Genomic DNA, 26,567 nt, shown 5'->3' on the forward strand with positions numbered 1-26,567 from the left:
TCTTCCATAGTTACCATGAGCTCATTGGTTGCTTCTTTGACTACTCTCCTGGCCTTGCCAGTTTAAGTCTCATGCGGTTCTATGGCCTTCACCAAGGCTCTATGGAGCCTCCACAGTAGCTCCTTGGTCCAGATTTCTTTTATGTTAATCATTTTCAGTTCTCTCAAAATGCTTTTATGCTTAAACCTAAAATTAATGAAAAATGTAAAACATGTCTTTAAAGGGTTAGGATTATGTAAAATCAGCTTTTTGAGCTTTACATCATCTTATAATGTTCTTTCCTCATCAAAAACATACCTGGAGTGTTGCTTAGAGGCTTTCATGCATGTTTGAAAAAAAATCCTTTAATTTCAATGACAACCATTCAGCTGTGCACAACATTGAGACGTATTATTGAGACGCAAATGAGACGCAGTTCCTAAGAGCTGAAATTTCTAAGTTTGCAAGCTTTTGCTTCACAGTGCACCCTTCCACCATGACTTCCCCGTTCAGCTCCTTCAGACTAGCCAGCAGCAGTTAGCACACACCTGGTGGAACGGCACTTATGCTGAGCTCATTGTATGAGCTACTTCTCAGTGAAACCCTGGTAAAAATGTTGTTAAAGGGTTAGTAGAGGAGTGATGTGGTGATGACTTCCTGAAGGTGGCAAGTCAGAAAGAGCAGCACTAAATGAACTATTGGCTGTTGTGTCAGGTGTAGTTTACCTGCCAAATGGTGGCTAAGTGGCAAAACTATTTGTTTTGCTATCAAAAAATCTGAGTGCGATTCCAGCTTCCTCCTGATACAAGGTGATGTGCCAATGAGCAAGGCAACTAAATTCAAGTTGCATACTGATCTACATATTGGTGTATGAATACATCTTGGTGAAATACAGTCTGTTTACAACTTCAATACACAATGATAATGTGAAACTATAAATGGCTCTTTAACCTAGTTTAGTGAACAACCTATCACTGCTGTGTTGGTACAGATACAAGAATGAGGAAAAGACGGGAAGGGCATTTGTGGGACCAACCTGGTGAGATCAGCCTGCTGCTGGAGCTGCTCCTGGACTTTCCGACAGATCTCGCCAGCTGTGTCGTACACTTTGCCAACCTTAGTGAATAATGCGGCTATCTTGTCACTTCTTAGAAAGCCGGCTGCACGTCTCTTCAGGAGATGACTCAGGCAGGCCTCAATGGCAGCTGCAGACATGAACAGGAAGTATGCTAGAAAAGGCAGGCAACAAAACAAAAGATGTAATATGTTCAACAGAATGTTTCTTTAATCTCTCCTGTGAATTCCACAGAGAAGGGTTAGATGAGATGCATAGTTTTTTTTTTTTAACTATTGTTGGCTTCTAAATGTGTGCTTCTGATTTTAAAAATAACCACAGAGGCAGCTCTATTAACACATTGACAAAGTATGCCAACAGATTGGTGTTAAAGTGTTAGAAGGCGATAAAAAGAGGATAGAAAAAAATAAGGATATATTGTCATGACCTGCTACGTCACTGCTGGATCTATATTAGAGAATCTGTTGCAATTTATTTTAGCATCTATCATTGTTCATGAATCCTATAGTGGCTCAAATCTTTTGAAGCAGGAATCCTTCCTGTGTCAAGTTGTGTTCTTCAAAGAATCAATCTGGATTGAATCCACATCTGTCCAACGTCGTTTGTTCACTAAAGCCCAGCAGTCCACCCTGAAACTTGCTCAATTTCTTTATCATTGTTTATCTTTTTTCTGATCATGTATTGTCTGCCCTTACCATACCCTTTTCTTTAACAGGGAATTTAATAGAAAATGTAATTTTGGTCATATACTTTAAATCTTAACAAATAGTCTGAGTGGGCATTCTATTTTCTCTACTGTAAGTCACAAAGCCATGACTAAGACTATCTCTCAATGATATGAGCAGTCATAAGTAATGATCAAATCAGCACTTTCCCTCAAATTTCCTTTCATGTCTGAAAGCATTATATTGGACCTCTTTATGGGTCATTTTGAAAGGACAGGCTAGCAGTGCATGAATAAAAGGTAGCAAAAGGAATGAATGTGTGTGTGTAGTCTTACATTAGCTTTCAGATGGGAATCAGTGATTAGCACTGTAAAATGTGAGTTGAAGAGGAGGGTTAGATGAAACATTAGGGCTCGGTTGTTTCTAGGGAAACGCCAGAATGGAGCAGGATGTAAGCAACTCTCCCATGGAAGTAGTTATACTCCACTCCTCTAATTCTACTGCTCTCTCTCTCTCTCTCTCTCTCAACTGTCTCACTAATTCATGTTTTGGGTGTCTGTGGCTCTGATGAATCATCAGATGCTTCCTAATATGATTGGTTTCATTCTGAGAAAGAGGAAGAAAATATGAACAAATAAAAGTCTTAATGTTGATATAACTGACACCAGTAGAGCAAAGGGATGGCTCAGTGCTACAACATTTGCCAAACAAGAAAGCCTGCAGTGTGTGTAGTCACTCCCCCTTCTTGTGGAATAATATAAAAACAGTACAAATGTGTCCGAGAAGACTTAAAAAAAAAAGTTAGTCAACCAAAAACATGTGCTCACTTATATTTTAGTAAAAACATTTCCTGTAAAAGACAGAAACAGAGAAAAAAGCCTCCTTGAATAATCTTTTGCTTTCGTGAATCATCCATAATTGTGTTGTGAAACACTGGGGCTACACATCCATGGGCTTGGTGGCAGGTTGTTCTGTAGCTCTCCACTGAGATCATTAACTGATCTAATGAAGGCTAAGCTAATTAGGCAGCAGAGCTTGTCTATAAATGCCAGTAAAACTCTGTCAGTTTTCATTCTTTATCATTCATATGACCTAAACTATCATCAAGTTCCCAATTTCCTTTAAGTTTTTGTAGTTGAAATTTCGTCATTTATTCTGTATTTGAGACCTATCCAGGGTGACCCCGCCTCTCGCCCATTGACCACTGAAAATAGGTACCAGTACCCCTCCCAACTTGCATCTTCAAGGCAGCAGGGAGACTTTTAATTTCAAATTAAACCACCTTCAAATGTTTTGCAGTGTAAGTTCCTGTTGAAGTGCAGTGAATCTGTTTTTTAGTGGAATTTCCACAGAATGTGTCATGGGTCGGGCTTGTTGCTAAATCCTTGGACGTGAGGTCGGTGGGTATTTCAACTTAAAGCTGGCCACACTGACTGTTAAGCTTTAACAGTCAGATCTGACTTGATGCTGTTGGTCATCAAGTCAGATCCAAAGTGTGATACTTTTGTTTCAGCTTAACTCCCAGAGAGTTCCAGGGTGAGCTGCTTGTTGAGCACCAAATGTGTACCAAGTATTTTTTACAAGTTGATTTAAAAAAAAAATTCTTAAAGGGCCTTGTATGTTGTGTATCTATTTATTGGTTAATGCCACCATAACGCGTAATGGTGCTGGTGCAGGATGATTGTACAATTTTATTTAGTCTAAAACCAAAACATTAACAAAACAATGTCATTATTCAAAACCTTTGCAGGTTTAAGCTGCTGTTTCTAAACAGATTACACATGAATCTGTTTGTACAGTAAGAGAGTAATACATAATCTATTGTTATTGAAAAACATGACAGTTATGGCAACATCATAATATTCTCCATATAAATTAATGTTTAGCTGTGATTGATGACTGTAATAATGTTGCAACTGTGGGCCTTGACAGCTGACAGGCAGAGGAAAGTCTATGTCTCTACAGAGTGTATGCAATCTGAATTTGTTGAGTTGTGTAGGTATGTAAGCATTTACATGTAAAACCATTTATCACTATGTTGACGGCAGAGGTATCTGGTGGTGGATAATCTAATGGTGGATGTTTAGTTGCTCGACACCCTAAAGGTGAAAAGTTCCTTACATCCATCAACACGGACAAAAAAACCCCAGCTTGCAGCATTATCTTTGTCTTCTGGTGTAGAATTTTATAGGAGACTACAAATTCTTGTGCTCCAGTGAAATCTGTAAATCTATGAAAAAAGGACAAACAGTGGGGAAAAAAGGTATGCAATTCGCAACTAGTTTTTCCACATTTACCCCTCTTACAACAAAGGGAGAGCTCTGAAATTTCCTATCAAACTGTGAAAGACTTAAAAAATCCAGAAAATTTTGCTGTATAAATGTAAAAAAAAATGTATTAGTATTTTTTGAACTAAATAAGTATTTCAACCAGCAAGGACTGGTGGCACAGTACTCCCATTATCAGTGGAAAGTGATGCTACAACATGAAAATACTTGGTATTGTTCCACAGAGATGGAACTGGGCCCCTGCGTGCCAGAATCACGGCTCCACATTGTACTGCCACAACTCTGGAATCTTAACTATTGCAGATGAAGCAGTGGAGGACAAAAACCTTGGCAAGTGGGGAAACAGCTGCCTGGGAATAGGCAGCAGCATCATCAGATGAGTTCTTGTTCTATAACTTGTTCAAATGTTAGGGTGTCAACAAAAAAAAGTCTTAGGAATTTTTCTTTAATCGGATACAATAATACATGAAAGGTACAACAGTAAAGTCCTCCTTTTCTTCAATTCCACATCCTCACTCACAGTAAGGGTCTTTCCTGATGTGAAAAATAAATGTAAGTATTCAACACAAATTGTCTAATTATTTAAAAATCAATAAAAATAACATTTTCTGCATTTTAACTTTAGGTTCTGTTTTTTACAGTTGAAGTGTAATAAATATTACAGACATCTTCATTCTTTGAAAGAGAGGAAGCTTTTAAAAAATCAGGGGTGTATAAGATACTTATTTGACACAGTGTATGTTACTTAAAGACTTGTCTGAAAGTAATAACAGCTCTGACTTTGCCTACTAAAGGGTCCTATTTCTTTGACTCATGTAACCGGTTGATTTAGGCTTAGAGCAGCTGAATGAGGACAGATAATACTTTTAAAGATTTTGACTGTGCAATTTTCTTTCAAAATTTAAAAATTATCATCCTAAATTGGAATTAGTAAAAATCATTGTGCATTCCTGTTTTCTAGTAACTTTGAAAAGATATAATTCTATCTTTAGGGGACATTCAGAGAAACTTTCACAACAGGCAAAGGACGCTCGGAATAGATTCTGCCTGTGAGCTATTTTTATTCATTTAGGAGCTTTATACATATCTGGCTTTATGAGTCATGCTGCTGATCCTGAGACAGGTGCAACAGGAAACAGAAAGAGAGACAACCTGGAAATTTGGCCAAACACTGAAACCTAGCCTGAGAGAGATGGAAGTTATTATAAAGAGAAACGTAACATGAAGGTGTAGAAATATACAACAAATGAGTCTGCATACTGCAAGAAAGCTGCGTCCAGGAGGCATTCTGACCAGATGCCCAAGCCACCTCGACGGGCTCCTCTGGATGTGAAGGAGCAGTGGTTCTACTTTGAGTCCCTCCCGGATGACCGAGCTTCTAACCCTATCTCTAAGGGAGAGCCCAGACACCCTTTGGAGAAAACCCATTTCGGCCGCTTGTATCGGTGATCTCGTTCTTTCGGTCATGACCCAAAGCTTATGACCATAGTTGAGGGTGGGAACGTAGATCGACAGATAAATAAAGAGTTTCGCTTTTTGACTCAGCTCTCTCTTCACCATGACGGACCGGTACAGCGCCCGCTTCACTGCAGACACTGCGCCAATCCGCCTGTCGATCTCCCAATCCATTCTTCCCCCATTTGTGAACAAGATCCAGAGATACTTAAACTCCTCTACTTGGAGTAGGCCCCCTTCCGACCAAAGAAGGCATTCTACCCTTTTCCTACTCAAGACCATGGCCTCAGATTTGGAGGCACTGATCCTCATCCCGGCCGCTTCACACTTGGCTGCGAACCGCTCCAGCGAGAGCTGGTGAAGCCAACAGGACCAGATCATCCGCAAAAAGCAGAGATGCGATCCTAAGGCCACTAAAACGGATCCCCTCAACACTTTGGCTGCGCCTAGAAATTCTGTCCATGAAAGTAATGAACGGAATCTGTGACAAAGGGCAACCAGTGAGATTTGGCGGAGTCCAAATCTCACCAGAAACGAGCCCGACTTACTGCCAGCAATGCGGACCAGACTCTTGACACCGGTCATACAGGGACCTGACAGTCCGTATCAAAGGGCCTGGTACCCCATACACCTGGAGAACCCCCCAGAGTGTTCCCTGAGGGACATGGTCGAACGCCTTCTCCAAGTCCACAAAACACATGTAGACCAGTTGGGCGAACTCCTATGCACCTTCCAGGATCATGCTGAGGGTGTAGAGCTGGTCCAGTGTTCCACGACCAGGACAAAAACCATACTGGTCTTCCTGAATCCACGGTTCGACTATTTGACAGACCCTCCTCTCCAGGACCCCTGAATAGAGATTGCCAGGGAGGCTTAAGAGTGTGACCCCTCTGTAATTGGAGCACACCCCCCGATCCCCCTTTTTGAACAGGGGGGCCACCACCCCAGTCTGCCAATCCAGGGGAACTGCCCCCGATGTTCATGCAATATTGCACAGTTGCATCAGCCAACACAACCCTACAACATCCAGAGCCTTAAGAAATCCAGAACGAATCTCATCTACTCCCGGGGCCCTGCCACCGAGGAGCTTTTTAACCACCTCTGCGACCTCATCCCCAGAGATTGGAGAGCCCAACCCAGAGTCCCCAGGCTCAGCTTCCTCGATGGAAGGCATGTTGGTGGGATTGAGGAGGTCTTCAAAGTACAAACACATCTAGAGAGTACTAATGGAAATTTAAGATGAATTATATATAGAACATTATGCATTAATATGCAATGTGGAAACTGTCTTAATAGTACTGCAGAGGTTAACACCCACAGTGATACTTATTTCCAGGCATTCAGGAGCACACAAGGGAATGCTCCTGAATTTTCTGCTTTGCAAACACTAGCCAACAGCCCTCAAGAAACCTCCTGCAGAGGTTTGTTCAATTTATCATAAGCAACTAACATTCCTGTCCACCTCAGAGGCTGGGCAAGCACAGCATTCATTAGAGATGCAGATCCCAAACTGTTTCCATCTTAAGGAAGACAAACAGTCAGTGTATATATCAAAGAGCTAAAAATAAGAGCTGCTCCAGGCTACTTTCATATAAATGTAAGATAAATTCTTTTTGTCATTCCTCTAACTGTGCCAAAAGATCTGAATGAATGAAGATCAGCAAATTTAGATAATTTAGATCTGCTTTTGCAGCTACCTGTTAGCGACTCCCCCCATTCACACCTTGTGCTGCTGTAATTTAAGAGACTGTCTTCCCTGACTCATAAAATCAGTCTGTGGGATAATTATTAGTAGCAGCTTCCATCCACAACCATCTGCTATTTATCAAGTAAGATGAGAGCAAAGAAGGTGGGAAGCTGGAGTGTCATTTATTTTCTATATAGGAAGCCAAGAAATAAATGGAAATGCACATCGAACTACGAAAGCCTGGGTGGTGCTGGCTTAAAATATCTGATGTTTGCCATCTGACATTCAGTGAAACGAGGAAAGAACAGAAAACATGAATGATTACAGAGAAGGATTAGCACTGCTTCAAACAGGCGTGGATTGGCTGTGGGGTGATAAAGTATAAGAACAGGGTGAGTAGAAACAGGAAATGACTCTAGCATTTTTCACTTCTTGTCCCTCTTTCTGCTACTGTGTGGGATGGAAAGGAACCAAGTCCTCCTGATGCCCCTTCCATCCTACAGGAGAAGTGGATGGACGAAGGGAGCAAGCAGAGATGGTCATGGGTGAGGTGGGTTGGCATAGCAACCACTCTCTGCATGTGTTTTTTTTCCTGTTGCCATTGGATATGGACTGCTGCTGCAGAGTTTCTGTGCAGTGCTTCCTTCATAATAGAACTTATTCAGCCTCGCTCTTTTACACCTCACCGAGTTGCAACCTTGGCTACTGAAGGAGAATCATGAAAGCTTTTCACAGAGAAAGATGCTGTTTCTGCTGTGACTAAGACTACTGCTCCTGAGATGCAGGTTCATACTACAATGGATGTATGTTGGAACTGGTTGGCTGAAGACAGGGCTTAGCAAAATGAAATTATGACAGGGATGAGTTAGAGTGGAAATAAGAGTTTTGGGAGCACAGAGAATGAGAGCATACATGGAGCATGTGATGGGAGGCCAGTCGACCAGACTGCAGCTGTGCAACACTTGCACAATATTTAATCAGTTTCTGCAAGACTCATTTACAACAGATTAGAACACATATAAAATACATTACACACTGATAAAAAATATTCTGTGGTGAAATGAACTTAATATAACTGAATCTGTAAAATCAAAGATAACATTTAAGTAGTAATTTTTATTGTTATACTAAGATTGTCTTTTTACATTCATCCACACAACAATATTGTTATCTTTACTGTGTTTCATTTGTTGTTTCAAAACACCAAATACTACCATCAGTCATCAAAATTCCCAAGCACCAACGGACCAGCAGTGATTTGAAGAATATGGATAAAAATTTTGTGCTAAAAAAAATTAAGTTAAATGAAGTTAATGCTTAACACTCAGGACATCCCCAGACGTTGCTCCATTTCTGCTCAAGCAAACCTGCAAACCAAAAAGAAAGTTTTAAACATTTCTACAAATGATTTTGGTGTTAAAAAATAAAATATGCTCTAGTGACACAATGTTTTTTAATGTAGGTTAACAAAATAATGCGGTTGTAGGCAGAAAAAATACATTTGATGAGAATAACACTTCAGACAAAGCTGAAGTTGGTTTCCAAACGCAGCTTCCAATTCAGAAATGGCTAATGGCTTCCACCTAATTTTTCACTACCATCAGCATCTTTAATTTACTCTAGCTAAAAAACTACAACACCTAGACACTTCAAAACTGGACTAGATTATTCTCAACTAATAGCAGAATATTTAAAACCAAGTGTGGGATTTGTGAAACCTTTATCTGATTTGTGAAACTTCAATAAAGAGCAATCCTAGTGTTATCCGAAGCATAAAAATAATGTACGGTAATCAACTTTTATTGAAGTTTCACAAATCACACACTTGGTTTTAAATATTATGCTATTAGTTAGTTGAGAATAATCTAGAGAGGGTTTCATTTTGTTATTGTGTTAAACAACAGGGTTTAATGGAGTAACTGTTATTTGTCATGTAAACAAAGAATTTTCTAGTTTGTATTTCTGCTTGATCCTACAGCATCAGCAGCAAGATTCTTTTAATTCTGATTCTGCAGTTGAACGTGGCTCAGGATACTGTGGTGAGTTCACTCAACAGTCGTTAATACTGTGGTGCACTAGCTTGTGCACTAGCTAAAGCTGTTGTAAGCAATTAGATTTTACAGTGTGATTGCAAATTGCATTTACCACATTAATAGTAAAGTTTTGGTTTGCTTGATCTACTTGACAAAATTAAGTTTGCTTTACTTGGATTTTCTTTTTCATGTAACAAAATAAGTAAGCATTATAAACAAACAACAGTCTTGCTAGATAAACACAAAAAAATAAGGCAACTATTTGCATAATCTATTTAAGTAGATATTTTTATCAGTGTATATTAATTCATTTCTAACAGATATTTTCTGTTTTCATAGGGGAAATAAACATCTCATCCTCCAGCCTTATATCTCTCTATTATGTGTTATATTCAAACATTATCACCTCATGATTCACACCTAGTCTTTCTACCTCATCCTTCACACTCTCACACAGTGTTTCTCTGTTCATCTTGTAACATACAACACCTCCTCTCTGTCTGTTCCTCCTCTTTTCTCAGTTTTTTTTATCATGTTTATTAATTGTAACTGTTACTGACAGAAGCTGGGCTGCAGGAAATTTGAGAGTCATAATACAGTTTGATAGGTTGAAGAACTGACTGAATCCTTCACCACAAAAGGTTAAACTGTCAAGCTACAGTTACAAACCCTAGTTCTCTCTACATCCTAGTACAACATCCTAGTATCCCCTTCCATCTGCTTACTTGGTAATCTAGATGAACTGAACATAAACTTCAAACAAATCCAATCCCTGCTGCCTGTACCCCTGACTATCACCAAGAAAACAATACTGATTAACTGGAAAAATATTTTAAAAATCACAACCTCACAATGACTAGATATTCTCACACGGCAGACTAGATCTGCTGAACAACAATCAGCAATAGATAGAAATCAATTTGAATATTTGAATAAAACATACTCCGTATTTCTAGATGCCATTTCCTTTCTGGTGAATTAGTGCCACTGCAGAAGCAAAGACCAGAGGAGGACAGGGGAAATGGGAGAGCCTCACATTTTTGAACTCACTCACTCACTCACTGACTGACTGACTTACTGACTTACTGACTTGCTTGCTTGCTTGCTTGTTTGCTTACTTGCTTACTTGCTTACTTGCTTACCTGCTTACTTGCTTACCTGCTTACTTGCTTACTTGCTTACTTACTTACTTACTGCGACAGACTGGCGACCTGTCCAGGGTGTACCCCGCCTCTCGCCAGAAACATTAGCTGGAAATAGGCACCAGCAACCCTCCCGACCCCACTAAGGACAATGGTGTAAGAAAATGGATGGATGGATAGATGGATATTTATTTATTTATTGTTTGTTTACTTTCTTTCCCTCCCTCCCTTTTCCACTTCTACCCAAAATATCTGTGACTCGAGGTTAATCAAACAATATTACAGAACAGAAAAAAATATATAATTCAGATTAGAATTATTTCTAAGATTAAAAGACAGAAATATATCCTAATCCACATGTTAAACAATTTCATTGTTTTTGTTGTAACCCCAATTGATTATGTTCTGTGTTTTGTCTTTGTTTTGAATGTATCCATTTTAATGTATACCTCCTTGTTTGGTTATTTTATTTTTGTTACTGTTATTCGTTCTATTCTCCAGGTATTTATTTTGTAGATCAATACCCCATTTTGCTTTCTGTTAGTCTGTAATGTTTGTTGTACATACACTAATTGGTGAATTAAAAAAATGTCTCCATTCTGAACCACTGGGGAAGGTTCGGGCCGTTGTGTGGCAAACATGTCACAGAGTTTGGTACATTTTTCTGCATTCACAGAGAGACGTTTTAGCCTTTTGTGTTGCAACTTTTTTTGCAATAACTCAACACTGTAAAAAAAAGAAAAACTCCGTAAATTTACAATAAAAAATTGAAAAATACCAACAGTTACTGACCGTAATATCCGAAACATTATACTACCGTAGAAAATACATGGAATTACCGTAAGTCAACACTGCAAAAAAATGTGTAAATTTGCTGTAAAAATTTTTTTAAATACCTACAGTTACTGACTGTAATATAAAAAGCACTTTATTACCGTAGAAAATATATGGAATTACTATAACTCGATAAACATATATTTCAAGTGATTTTGATAGTCAAGAAATGTAGAAAACACAGAAATCTATTGTAAAAATCTAAGTAATTATAAAATTCACATAAAAATATTGTTATATTGCCAGCAGCTAATTATCCTAAAATTAACGGTACAAATTTTGCTTATGTTTATATCTACAATGTAGAACCGTAAACCAGACTGCAAAAGTAATTTTCACAAAGAATAGAATGCTGGTGTGATATTTTGGTTTCTTTTGTTTTTTAATAATGGCATTTTTATATTTTAAAATTAAATCTCAATGGTAGACCAGGAATCGAACTGGCGATCCACAGATTGCAGGGCAAACTCCTATAGCCAACGCCACCATCATTTATGAGATGCTTTTATTAAATGATGTATTTGGGATTACTTAATTTTATGCCGACCATAGATTTGTCCTACATTAAGAGAACTGTATGTTAGGCCCTGCTGCTTGGACGAAGCTGAAGTTGGTTTCCAAATGCAGCTTCCAATTCGGAAAATGGCTAATGGCTTCCACCTAATTTTTCACTACCGTCAGCATCTTTAATTTACTCTAGCTAAAAAACTACAACACCTAGACACTTCAAACCTGGACTAGATTATTCCCAACTAATGGCAGAATATTTAAAATAAAGTGTGGGATTGTGAAATCTTTATCTGATTTGTGAAACTTCAATAAAGAGCAGTCCTAGTGTTATCCAAAGCATAAAAATAATGAAATCAACTTTTATTGAAGTTTCACAAATCACACACTTGGTTTTAAATATTATGCTATTAGTTAGTTGAGAATAATCTAGAGAGGGTTTCATTTTGTTATTGTGTTAAACAGCAGGGTTTACAGTTAATGGAGTTACTGTTATTTGTCATGTAAACAAAGAATTATCTAGTTTGTATCTCTGCTTGATCCTACAGCATCAGCAGCAAGATTCTTTTAACTCTGATCCTGCAGTTGACTGTGGCTCAGAATAGAATAGAATAGAATATACTTTATTGATAACCAAGGGGAAATTGCTTATTTGTTGAAAGCTACTCCATCTTAGATAATAAATACAAAGTTTGTAAAAATATATATATACCTAAGAGTGATGGATCAAAATGACTAGATATAAACAAACAAACAAATAAATAAATAAATAAATAAATAAATAAATAAATAAATAAATAAATAAATAAATAAATAAATAAATATTGTGGTGTCCTGAACTCACCACAGTATTAACAGTCCTTGTGCACTAGCTCAAGGTGCTGAGCGCCCTGTAGGCCTGGTGTTTATCAGGATGCAGATACTGAATTGAGTCAGTCTTTGAAATCAAGTTTCTGCTATTTCTACGCGTTCAGGAGAAGGAGAAGGACAACACATTTCTGCATCACACATGAGCCCCTTTCACAGTTTTAACTGAAGTTAGCTAACTTTGACCAACTGATGAAGAAATGTTTCCCTGTAATTTCTGAGCCACGCTGTTTATGTACATGCATTGCAGCTAGACATTTATGCTATATGGAACATTTAATGCTACTTTTCCCAGACACAACACTTACGTTAATGTTTCTGTAGGAACAACTGTATAGATATATTTAGATGCTTCAAATATTATTTCAGGTCTAATTTAGACTGCATATGCTTAAAGTTATTGTTAATGGCAGAAGCAACTTTTTCAAGTTTGGTTCAGTAATTCATTTGAATTACTTTGAGTGTAAAATGTTCATGCATGCAAGTTAAAACTGTGACGAACACTTTAGCTTTTGTTTCAATACTTTGGTAATACTTGGAAATTAAGATAAGGAGATTTAAATATTAAATATTTTACAGTTTTTCTCAGTTTGGGTGCATTTATCAGAACAGAATTTAAATTCTTAAAACTACTTGATCAATCTTCAAATTATTGTCTTCATCTGATGTTTTTTGTTTGTGTTTTTGTCTGGTAGCAGAAGGGTTAAGAACTTCTGAATCTTCAGTCAGAAATGACCACACTGTGGTTAAAGTTCCAGTCTCCATGTGTGCAAGACAACAAAGATGAAAGAAACATTTAAATGAATGCTGAGTTTATATGGGGTTCATGCAGTGCATCATTCTAACTTTTGCATTGTTTCTGTTTTCCAACTGCAGACAGGATCTTCCGGTAAACACCTGACTGACAACATATGAGTCTCAATCTCAACCTTTGACTACCTTTGATCTATGTTACACACCTTCCTGAGCAATGTCTGGACTCAGTAGTTTGTTACTCTCAGCCCAGAGCAAGAATCTTTTTATCATGTTTTTCTTCTCTTAGATGGACACATGCTGTTTTTTTCAGATCTCAGTAATACTGTGAGGAAACTGGACAGGAAACAATTTTTTTAACTGATTTTTTTAACAGAATTTTAAATAGAAATTTTCTTTAAGTGGATTACTCATAGTCTGTACTTTGTTTAATTTGGACTTATTTTCTTTATAACTTTCCATATTGAAATACTGAAAAACTACATTTCCTTGTGTGTTGTTGTGTGTAATTTTTATGGTAAAATTCAGCTACCAGTAATTTACCAAAAAGTTGATTATTTTACAATAAAATGTCAATATATCATACAGTCCTGCCATGTTTTTTACTTATCTAGGGGTGCTCAATACGTCGATCGCGGGAGAGTTTTGAGTCGATCTCAGCAGTAGGTAGCAAACTGAACGCAGGGACCAACACATCATCTGATCACAAAGATCCAAAACGTTTGTAACTTTATTAAAGAACAGAAAAAAAAAAAAAAAAGTGTTCAAAGTAATGACCCAATAAAGGAGTATTTTCAGTCATTTCTTTTTAACAAGGTGTTGCACAATTCTGTGCGTTTCGGTTCCGAAAAAAAAATCGACTCAAAGGCCGACTCTGACTAAAATTAACTCATCAACCACCGCTGTATTCAGGTGAGTGCTTATTAATAAACATCAAGCCTGAAAACCTAATATTGTAACAGACTGAAAGTAAATTTTTAACGCAATCTCTGCTCGGTTTGAGGGGCGCAGGTGGTTGTCACGGCAACGGGTGTACGAGCGACAGAGAGAGAGAAAAAGAGAGAGAAAAAGTAAAAAGGTAAGTGGTTTAGAGTTGATCACTTGTTTGGGTTATTTTACCTTTGTTCACCTTTGCTGTGGTGCATTACAGCCGCTGTAGTTTCTGGACGTTCAGTAAACGACAAACTTGCACTAATTATCTCGTTTGTTTGCGAGTATATGTCATTCACAACAAACATCAAATACGACAAATATATTTCATGAAGTATTTAACAAACAATACCACGATAAATATGTGAGATTACATAAATTTTCTAATATATATATATAAAATAGTTTAGTGCTCTCTGGCATCTCACTTTGAGCACAGAGTCTGAGGCTTTTCCTCTATCAAGCATACCATTTATTTTTGTCTCTTATTTAGTGGAAATGTTGATGTTGAGATTTCTCCAAAATTATAACCTTTTCCAACCTTTACAGGTATTGAAAATGAGGTGCTAACATTCATAAATGACATTGAAATAAATTCCAGTCCAACATCTGGTTGGAGGAAAAATATCTCAACTTCAGAAGATGTGCTGTTCACTTAACAGAGCTCTTTGGTTCCTCTTGTTAGTCTACAATTTCTCATATTGAGGTCATCATACCAAATTTTGTATCTGCCATAACTGACTGACACCTGCTGGCCCAATCTTTGCAACCAGCTTCTGACAGAGAAACCAGTAACCTCCTCTCAGCGTCAGAATCTCACTGAGGAAGAAACTTCATTAGGTTTTCTATCACTTTAATATGTCTTCTATAACTGATATATATTCGCAAATAAAATTAGTTAATAGAGTTTCATTTACAATTTTTATATCTTTGTGTCATGTGGTAGATCTCAAAAGGTTTTTGCACCCTCATCTAGACTGATGTTTATGGTATATGTTTTGTTTTTATATTAAGTTGCATAAAATGTTTACAGTTCTGAATTGCTAAAGTCATGGTTGCCAAAATATCATACCGTAATGCCACAGGCAGTATGGCCGTATTTACTACGGTAAAACCACAGCTGCCGGTATTTTACCATATTTTAGGAAATACAGTAAAATACCAACAGCTGTGGTTGCCAGACATTTACAGTATTTTAGAAAATACGGTAAAATACTGACAGTTTAGATTACTAGAATTTTATTGTATAAAGATGGTAACGTTTTGGCAACCACAGCTGCCAGCATTTTACCATAAATTAGAGTCGTTGTTTTTTTTTTTGTTGTTACAATGAATCTACTCCCATCCCTCCACACACTTGTCTCCAACTCCAATCAGCTCAAGTGACAAAATTTCTAGCCTTGGTTGCAAAATCCGATTGACTCAAGCCCTATCCACACAAAGATATTTTAAGGTTTATTTTTGGTTGTTTAGGTTGTACATCCACATGGATTTGGGATATTGGGAGTCCAGAAACAATCATTTATGAAACAGATGCATCTATCACGCAGGTTTAAAAGGTATCCACTTCCGTGAGTTGCATCTTATTTTAAATGATGATGTCAACCTGCCTAACCCCATTTTTTCCCAGCCCAAAAGAGGCAGAAACTCACCCAATCTGAAGAAACTATTCTGTGTTTTTTGTGTTGCTAAAGAACCACTGATTGGGCCAACAGACCTTTTACATCAGCCTATGTGGTGCTGCATCTTGTCCCATGGACGCACCTTTTTTTAAATTCGTTTACCAAAATATAGTATGCCCCTCTCTGTGTGTACAGGGCGTTAATCTGATGTTTCACCTCCAATGATGGGCCAAACTGGCCAGGGGCGCCGCCGGGAATCTACAAAAAATTTAATTGGGCCCCCCCTGCACATCTGCTGTTACAATTTCTTGTGTCTATTTGACCCATAAAATGCTTGCAACTGCCTTGCTTTCTTTGGTCCAAGACTGATACTAGCATAATATTTACTGCTAGTGAATATTACATGCAACAGTTCGCATGCTGTATGCAAATAGGTTGCTTATTTTTTTTTTTTTAAATTAGTTTTAGGTTACTGAAAGGTCTCTCCCCACGAGCAACAGTTACAGGCAACGTGCAAAATATAAATAAAGCAATCTTGACTTCTCAAAAAATGCTATATAGTTGCATTTCAATCAAACTGCAGCATATAACTTTAATAAAAAATATGTTTTCTCCATATTTTTAAAGCTGTTACCATGTCGTGACAGTTTGTTATGAGACAGATAATCTGTGAAAAAAATAAATCTCCTCCACCTTGACCCTGAACTACTATTGCTAGCTAAAGTAATGCAACATTCCAACCAAAAACCAGGAGGAGAGTCTTAGCGCTGTCAATCACTCACTGCTGTACTAATGACGGAGAAACAACTTCTCATTGCAGGAAAACCATTTATCTGCCATGCTATGCTAACTTGACTGAGCATTCGCAACAGGCTATGCTAGCTGCAGCATAGCACAGATCAAGGAGGAGGAAGGATGAGCAGCCACATCAGATTGTGACTGACAGAACTGACAGAACTCCGTGTTGTCCTGTCTCCCTTTGATTAGATCCCAGGTGTTTCTTGTTCCCTGATTACCCCCTGTGTATTTAGTGTCACCTGTGTGTCTGTGTCTTTGTCGGGTCCTTGTCTCATTTGACATCTGATGTTCTACAGTCTGTCGTCTAGTCCATTCGTGTGTCTTGTTACTACCTGCGTTGAGCCCTGGATTCCGCTCAGCAGTGCTGCCTCGGTTTTTGGACTGTTTTGGATTTTTGTTTGTAGCTTTGTGCATTAAAACCACCATTTTTACTCCGTACCTGGGTCTACAGCGTCTGCCTCACCACCACACCCCGCACCTTATGACATTTTCATGACTATTGACATTGTAGATTCACACTGAAGGCATCAAAACTATGAATAACACATGTGGAAATATGCACTAAACAAAAAAGTGTAAAACAAATGAAAATACCCCTTATATTCTAGTTTCTTCAAAGTAGCAACCTTTTGCTGTGATTACTGCTTTGCACACACTCTGCATTTTCTTGATGAGCTTCAAGAGGTAGCCACCTGAAATGGTTTTCACTTCATAGGTGTGCCCTGTCAGGTTAATAAGTGGGATTTCTTGCCTTATAAATAGTCATGAAAATAAAGAAAACCCATTTAATTAGAAGGTGTGTCCAAACTTTTGGTATGTACTGTATATACTGCAGCTTTAATTTCACCTAGGAGAAGACAGGTCAGGAGGGACGTGGCAAACAGATATCTTTGATTTAAATGCAAGCTAAGGAAAAACTGTTCGGACTGTCTCCAGTCCAGACAGGGGGCCATTTATTATTATTTTATAAAGATTGTTTGAATTTCTGTAAATAAATATATTATTGTTTTTGTTGTGTAATTGTAAAAAGAACAAAGACACAGAGAAATTCCTACAGATTCCCTGGAATGATGCTAACTAGCTTGTCGCTGAACACAATGTTGCTCACCTTTTTTACTGGGACAGGGGTGAGGGGTTTATGCTGGTATCAAGGGTTAGAGCTGCTGCTGACTGACTCATCTGTTGTTACGTGTGGTAAAAGGTACAGGGACAAGTTAAATATATGATGAATATGTTGGTAACTTTTATTTCCTTATTTCGTTAAATGCTAGTGTAATGGAGGCAAACAGTACACTGTAGCTAAGCTAATTATGCTAAATGGTTGATAATCTCGCAGTCTACTCGTCTTTCTTGGAGAAAAACTGGGTTACAAATTGGCACTCTTGTTTCACTCTAATTTTTCTTAGCAACATAGTAATTGCCACAGCCTTTCTTGTCTTCTAATGGTTGCTGCTGAACACTTTTGCCGTCAAGCGAGCTAAGCACGAACAAACCATTTCATGCAGATCCAGAATGGTGTTTAGTACAAATATGGATGTGTGCTTTTTTGGTCTGGGAGGTATAACATTTAATTTTTACTGCTAAAAAAAGTTTTAAAAGCACAATATGAATAATTTTGTAAATGACAGAGCCCCATATTTTTTCTATTTCTAGGAACAAAAAGAAATATTTTGTGGGGGGCCCCCTGTCAGTCAGAGGCCCTTGGAATTGTCCTAAGTTATCCCCCCTTAATGGCACTGCTGAAACTGGCCACAAGGGCAGCAGAGCTGAGGAAATTTATTTATGGTGTAAAAAAAAAAACAACACATTACTAGCACTCAGCCCTGCTCATGACACACAGCTAGCCTACCACAGAAAACACACCTAAGGTTATTCTTACCAGCACACACATTAAACAGTTTTTATGTACAGTTGGGAAAACGTAACATAATAAAAATCAGTCCAAGTGTCTGTTAGTTGAGTTACAAATGGAATTAAAACTACGTACCTTAATCGTAAATAAGGATACAGCAGCGCTGTCTATTAGAAAAAAAAAAGACAGAATGCTTTCTTTAGCTGAGCTTTTTTTTGTTGCCTTTATTGAACTGAAGCCTGTAAGCACTCAAGTTGTGAATAGTGAGGTCAGACAGCTCTCCTGCTGGTCAGGAACACAAACTGGGGCTTCCTTCAGATTTAAGCCTTGGCTGTGTTTGAGTGCTTCAAGTTACATAACTGAATGAAGCAAAGATGTTTAAAATTTGCCTCAATACTTCATCAGCTGTCAACTTCATTCATTCATTCATTTATTCATTCATTCATTCATTCATTCATTCATTCAATGTGAAGAGCCACTGGTTTCTAGAGGTGCTACGACAGCAGAAAGCTATAGCTCTTAACCCCCATCACATAGCATTGTCACATTACAGAGAATCAATGGTTTCTGCGTGAGAAGACAGATGTGCTCATTATGGATGGAGAGGGGAACTAATCATGGTGAGTGTCAAAGAGAACTGGAGCTGATTAAGCTCTTGAATCCCACTGAGGCTGATGTTCCAGTGTGCACACCAGGGAATGCAACATTACAAGGAAAATGAAGCACATAAAACATCAGCGTTCTGATCAGGATGCTTCCTATGCAGCTGGAGCTGTTGCCACACTGCAGTGTCCATGATGTTAGAGATGTGATGCCGGAGGCTACAAATGGATCTGGATGTAATACTGCTATTAGAATAGAATAGAATAGAATAGAATTCAACTTTATTGTCATTGCACTGTCACAAGTACAAGCAATGAGATGTAGTTTGCATCTATCCAGAAGTGCTCTACGAGATATAAATATTTATTTACAGATGTACAAGACTATGTATGTATGGACTATAGGGGGTTATAGCAAAGAGATATACAGTAGATATTGTGTATAAATATAAATATGGGAGCTATATGCACAGATTATGCAGACTATACAGATTATACAGAATATACAGAATATACAAGAATGTTAGGGAATGGATTATATACGTATGTATATAATATAATACAAGATAAATAATGGCAGATAAAATTTACAGGTTGTATGTGTGTGTGAAGAAAACAGTCCGTGATGTGTGTGTGTGTGAGGATAGTCCATGTGTTATTGTTGTATGAGAGGATAGGGGAGTACAGTCCTTATAGTTTATGGTGTATGTCAGGAGGCGTTCAAAAGCGTGACAGCTGTGGGGGAGAAGCTGTTCCGGTGCCTGGTGGTTCTGGTCCATAGGCTTCTGTAACGCCTCCCAGAGGGCAGGAGGGAAAAGAGTGTGTGTGCTGGGTGAGTGGAGTCCTTTGTGATTTTCCCGGCCCTTTTCAAACACCGCTTCCTGTAGATGTCCTTGATGGCAGGGAGCGGTGCCCCGGCGATATACTGGGCAGTTTTCACCACCCTCTGCAGCGCCTGCCGGTCGGAGACAGTGCAGTTCCCGTACCAAGCTGTAATACAGTTGGTGAGGATGCTCTCAATGGTGCAGCGGTAGAAGTTCGTGAGGATCTCTGAGGACAGGTGGTTCTTCCTCAGGGTCCTCATGAAGAAGAGGCGCTGATGCGCCTTCCTAATGAGTTTGGAGCCGCTGGTCGTCCAAGTCAGGTCCTCGGAGATGTGGACTCCCAGGAACTTAAAGGTGTCCACACGCTCCACCACTGTCCCCTTAATGTGGATAGGTGGATGTAGGTCAGCGTTCCTCCTGAAGTCCACGATAAGCTTCTTGGTCTTCTCGGTGTTCAGCTGCAGGTTGTTTTTGTCGCACCGTAGACCGTCTGGCTGAGGCCAGACGGTCTACCTCCTCCCTGTAAGCGGCCTCGTCATTATCTCTGATGAGGCCGATCACCGTGGTGTCGTCTGCAAAGTTGATGATGGCGTTAGAGCCATGGACAGGTCTGCAGTCGTAGGTGAAGAGGGAGTAGAGGAAGGGACTCATCACACATCCTTGTGGCACTCCGGTGTTTATGATGATGGTGGATGAGAAGTGGTTGTCCAGCCAGACATGTTGAGGTTGACTGGTCAGGAAGTCGAGCAACCAGTTACACATGAGTGAACTGATGCCGAGGTCTGTGAGTTTGGTAATGAGTTGTGATGGGATGACAGTGTTGAATGCTGAACTAAAATCTAAGAACAGCAGTCTGGCGTAAGTGTTCTTACTGTCCAGGTGAGAAAGGACAGAGTGCAGCGCTATAGAGACTGCATCCTCTGTGCTCCTGTTCTGCCTGTATACAAATTGGTGGGGGTCTAGTGTGGGGGGGAGACAGGATCTGAGGTGTGTAGGACCAGCCACTCCAAGCACTTGGTAATGATGGGGGTAAGGGCTACCGGGCGGTAGTCATTGAGTCTGGTTGGGTTGGGATTCTTGGGGATTGGGACGATGGAGGTAGACTTGAAGCAGGTCGGTACCACAGCGCGGGCCAGGGACAGGTTGAAGATGTCCGTCAGCACTCCTGCCAGCTCCCCAGAGCACGTTCTGAGGACACGTCCAGGTATGCCATCAGGACCCGCAGCCTTGTGGGATTTAATCCTGCTCAGAGCCGCTCCTACGACAGTGGGGAGGAAAGTCAGTGGCTGTTGGCCTAGGGTGGTAGCTGCTTTGGTTGCAGTTGTGGTATTCCCTCTCTCAAAACGAGCATAGAAGTTGTTAAGTTCGTTGAGGAAGGAGACATCAGTAGAAGTGGGGGTGGTATTGAGGTTCTTGTAGTCTGTGAGAATCTGAAGGCCTTGCCACATACATCGGGGGTTGGAGTTAGAAAAATGATCCTCCACCTTCCTTTTGTAGTGGTGTTTGGCCTTCTTGATTCCCTTCTTCAGCTCAGCTCTGGCTGCACTGTAAGTCTGTGCATCCCCTGACCTGAAGGCGATGTTGCGGGCCTTCAGCAGGAGACGAACATCTCGGTTCATCCAGGGTTTCTGGTTGGGGTACATGGTAATGCGTTTGCAGGTGGTGACACGTTCTATGGTGGTGGAAATATGATTCAGTACAGATGAGGCGTACTGATCCAAGTCTGTATGGTGGAAAATAGTCCAATCTGTATTCCTGAACCGGTCCTGGAGCACAGCATCTGAGCCCTCTGGCCACACCTTTACTGTCCTCACGGTAGGTTTCACACGTTGGATGAGTGGTAAGTACCGAGGTGTGAGGAACAGGGAGAGATGGTCTGATTGTCCGATGTTGGGGAGGGGTGTCACATTGTAGGCTCCAGCCAGATTGGAGTAGACATGGTCCAGGGTCTTGTCTCCTCTGGTGTGGCAGGACACATGTTGGTGGAATCTGGGAAGAACTGTCTTCAAGTTGGAGTGATTGAAATCACCCGCAACAATAAAAGCAGCCTCGGGGTATTTGGTTTGGTGTTTGCTAATAGCAGCATAGAGTTCTTTCATGGCTAGCTTGGCATTAGCATCCGGGGGGGTGTACACGGCAGTGAGGATGATCGAGGTGAATTCCCTTGGGAGGTAATAAGGTCTGCATTTGACCATTAAAAACTCCACATTCTGTGAGCAGTGACTCTCGGTAGTAGCAGAGTCTGTGCACCAAGCTTTGTTAATATAAATGCACAAACCTCCGCCTCTGGTCTTGCCGGAGTCATCTGCTGTCCTGTCGGCTCGGTGTGTGTGGCGTCCACATAGCTGGATAGCATTGTCCAGGCAGCTGTTGTTTAGCCATGTTTCGGTGAAAAACATGACATTTGAGTCCATAATCCGTCTGTCACTCTTGATGGATAGTCGTAACTCATCCATTTTATTAGCCAGAGAACGGACATTGGCGAGGAAAATGCTGGGTAAAGGGAGCCGGTGTGGTGTTAGTTTTAGCCTAGCTTGCACCCCTCCACGCTTACCCCGCCTTTGTTTACATTCTCGTCGCAGCCTGCGTACACTTCCACCCAGCCGGGAGAAGTGAGCAGCCTCCGGTGTTCTGGAGATCTCTGGGAGGAGTCGGAGATCGGCGATCAGAGAGTCAAATTTGTAGCTCCAAATGTCCAGAAGTTCATGTCTGCTGTAGCGCAGTAACGCTGTGCAATTCTGAAAAAAAAGTCCAGTAATGAAAAGATAAAAAAACACTAAAGAGCAGATTCTGGAGAGACGCTGAGCCTCGCGTTGTTCACGTGCCCCCATCTTGGTCTATGCCAACTGTTATAACCAACTGACTTATTCATGGATTAAGCTCTGTGCTAAGTATACATCATAATGTATAATAATTTCCTGCTTCTCCAGAAGGACAAACAAATACATTCATTTTATGAGTACTTTATGAATACTTCAAAAACAATGTCAAATAAATGAACCTATTTCCAACTCTTGGAGAAAAACATGAAGCTTTAGAAGCATTATTTATTCAGTTGTTTCATTTTGTAGACAAAGGGAAACAATGTGAACATGCTGGCTTTCTGAGACATTTCACAACACAACACTTTCTCGCACAGACGCTGAAGAAGATGATGTAAAGGAAATGAGTTTGATCCTACACTGGGCATTTTGGAGATTTGGCTGATCATAGTGATGTCAAAACAAAGTTTGATATTTCACCGTGTTGTTCGCCAGAAAGAAAATGATGACTTTTACTTTAAATGGGCATGGTTGTGCAGTTCCAAAGTTTTGTAACTTGGTGTGGATCGCCTAGACCACCTTTCACCCAAACCGGATGATAAAGAGCAGGTTCTCCTGTACCAATGTTTATATGATCCCTACATGAAAGTTCATAAACTTTTATAACCGTTTCATCCCACAGTAGCTCACCTCATGCACCCCTTGTATGAAGCACTTACAGGCAAAAAAGGGGACCAGCAGATAGAGTGGACCCAGTAGAGGGTGCAGGCATTCGATGATGCCAAAAAGGCCTTGGCTAATGCTGTGCTTTTGGCCCATCCATCTTCAGTGGCTCCTGTGGCTCTAACAACTGATGCCTCTGATTATGCAGTTGGGGCAGTTTGTGAGCAATGGGTGGATTGTGCCTGGCAACCCCTCGCTTTTTTAGCAAGAAACTCTGGGATGCCAAAAACAAATATAACACCTTTGATAGGGAAATGCTTGCCCTTTTTCTGGCAACACGCCATTTCCGCTTCATGTTGGAGGGCAGGGACTTTACTGCTTTTGTTGACCACAAGCCTCTCACTTTTGCTATGGCAAAAGTTTCTGAACTGTGGTCGGCTCGGCAACAACGGCATTTGTCTGCCATTTCAAAGTTCACCACTGACATTCAGCATGTGGCTGACAAGAATAATATGGTGGCTGAATGTCTGTCCAGAGCAAAGGTTGCTTCTGTGCATTTAGGTGTGGACTACCTCACCATGGCCACAGACCAACTGACAGACCAGGATATTCTGGTCTTTAAAGTGGCTGAATCCAGTTTGCATTTAGAGGAGGTCTCCTTTCATGAGTGTGGCGCAACCCTTTTTTGCGATGTCTTGACTGGAAAACCTCTGCCTTTGGTCCATACTAGTTGGCGTTGGCGGGTTTTTGATGCAGTTTGTTCCCTTTCACAACCAGGCATTAAAGCTTCTGTTAAACTGGTAGGGGCAAAGTTTGTGTGGCCGGGATTCCGTAAAGATGTACAGACATGGGCGGGTTCCTGTTTGGCTTGCCAGCGTGCCAAGGTGCAACAGCACACTAAGGCTCCACTGGAGCACTTTCCTGTTCCACAACGGAAGTTTGAACATGTGCATGTGGACTTAGTGGGGCCACTTCCATCTCCCAGAGGTTTTACCTATCTCCTGATGATGGAGGTGGACAGAACTACTCAGTGGCCAGAGGCAGTTCCGCTGTCATCAACCTCTTCGGTTGATGTGGCTCGGGCATTTATCTCCTCCTGGGTGTCCTGGTTTGTTGTGCCATTGGACTTGACCTCCAACAAAGGTCCCCAGTTCACTTCAGAGTTGTGGACTGCAGTGGCAGAAAGCCTTGGGGTTAAACTCCACCATACTGCTGCCTACCATCCGCAGGCCAATGGTCTTTGTGAGAGGTTCCACCGCACAATGAAGGCTGTATTGCAGGCTTTGTTGGTGGATAATAGCTGAATAGATCGCCTGCCTTGGGTTTTGTTGGGCCTGCGTTCGGCTCCAAAAGAGGACTTGGGGTTTTCTTCAGCTGAGTTGGTCCTAGGTCAGCTCATGTGTTACCAGGGGACCCAGTTGAGTTGGCTCAGCCACCTCGCTGTGGTCATCCCCCAGTTTCTTTACCCACTCTTCAGGGTCCCCCCCTTACAGCTGGTTTGTCCCCCTCAGGTGGACAGTTTGGTTGCAGTCGATCTGGAGAGTCTCTTTCAATTTCAACCCCTGTTCCTGTGAAAGGAAGCCGTGGTGGCCGACTTATTAAACTCCCTAGTCGTTACTGTTAGGCATTTCAATTGTTTTGTTTCTTGCTGCTGTTTAGTTTTTCCTTAGTGTGTGTTTTCTTTTATGTACTTCTGGTGTTGTTTCACATGTTATGTGTTTTTGTGTTTGTGACATTCTGTGTGTTCTGGGGGGGCCTGTGTGGCATATAAAATATATATATTTCACACCCGAATGTATACTTTTATTGTGAAGGGGAGAAGGTGAGGTGGGAAGACACCAACGGTTGTACTTCATTCTATTTTTGGTTTGGATTGGAAGACATTGAGAATAAAACAAGATTCAAATTATATTTTCCTCTTTTTCTGCTGACTTCCACAGTACATTATATACATAAGCTAAATTATGGAAAATCAGTTCATATAATAAATGTTTTTAACCATTTTATTGGCAACGTACAGACAGGAGTAACATGCGCCCATCGAATTACAGCCAGCCAGCCCCGGCTCCAGATGAGTTTAACAGGCAGGGCATGGGCTTATTTTTGGGAGGGCCAAAATGAATCTACTTAGCAATAATAATATTACTCAAGTAAAAGAAAAAGTACAGTGCAGTAAAACTACTCTTATAAGTACCTTTTTTCCAAAAATGTTACTCAAATGAATGTAACAAGTACTACCCACTTTTATACATGTTTATACAACAACATCAGTAGCCTACAGTCTACTTGTTAATTAGCTTAAGGTACTGTATTGGTTTTATCTCGTCATCATTTAGCTAACATTACCTGCATCCAACAGCATTACTGAACTCAGTCGGTTGGTTTTGGGGGGAAAATGTGCAAAGTTCATTTTGGTGCTTTGCTGCCATTATTCTAACACACACCTGAGTGACTCTACACAGCAGCAGTAGATCTCCATCGCTGCTGAACGTAAACCCAGCGCGAGCGACTTAGCGCTCATGTTGCGTTTAAAGGCGGCTCGGAAAACCACGTTACGACCTGTTAACAACGAATTAAACAGTTCTAACTACTGAAAAAAAGTGACAGAAAACACAGATATGGGAAGTGCGGAAGCCCCTACGGTATCAAATTGAGATAGGAATAACAGAGAGTTGACCACTTTAAGGTAAAAACAACAAATAGCTTCCAGTCCGGGGGGCACAGCTGACTTTGTGGGCGGACAATACCCGACAATGCCCGCCCATGCTGCCGCACTGTTAGCAAGAGGTTGCGCAATCAAAGGTGAGACTCAGCTCGCTGCTGCCTCTGAGCATTTGAATAGGAAACTGCAAAAATTCAGCGATTTTGAAGAAAAAAATAATCAAAATTGGTTCAGCTGAATGTAAAAAATAAATAAATAAATACTTAGTACAAATCATAGAGTGAATATTTCAATATGAATTATCTTATTATTTTTCCATGATGACCGCTAAACTAACTTAAATATATTTTAACTAACTATCTCATTATTTTGAGATGTTAGAGTGGTGGAAATGAGCTTCCATAGATCTCTGACATTAACATAGGGAGAAGAGATAAATAAGCACTGTTCTCCTTATTTCCTAACCTCACAGGATCTGGATCAATATTTAATCACCCTGCATACAGTGCTGACCACATCCCTCAGGGGTGTGGTCTAAGCAGAGAACCTCTGTTGTTCTAACACTGA

The 26,567-nt window shown here is 40.2% G+C and overlaps 1 protein-coding gene across 9 annotated transcripts in view; it reads right to left on the reverse strand.

The window, feature by feature from the left end:
* Positions 1 to 26,567, reverse strand: part of sgsm2 (small G protein signaling modulator 2) — a 106,805-nt gene that overhangs the window by 44,864 nt on the left and 35,374 nt on the right. For 5 of the 9 annotated variants that reach the window (XM_032545896.1, XM_032545895.1, XM_032545892.1 and 2 more), the window contains exon 3: positions 1,016 to 1,208. In XM_032545896.1, the coding sequence (XP_032401787.1) occupies positions 1,016 to 1,208 (193 nt within the window). The remainder of the gene's footprint in view (positions 1 to 1,015; positions 1,209 to 26,567) is intronic. The other 4 variants (XM_032545897.1, XM_032545899.1, XM_032545894.1 and 1 more) reach the window with 1 other exon arrangement.

The sequence above is a fragment of the Xiphophorus hellerii genome, chromosome 18 (genome assembly GCF_003331165.1).
Source record: "Xiphophorus hellerii strain 12219 chromosome 18, Xiphophorus_hellerii-4.1, whole genome shotgun sequence".
Taxonomy (NCBI): domain Eukaryota; kingdom Metazoa; phylum Chordata; class Actinopteri; order Cyprinodontiformes; family Poeciliidae; genus Xiphophorus; species Xiphophorus hellerii.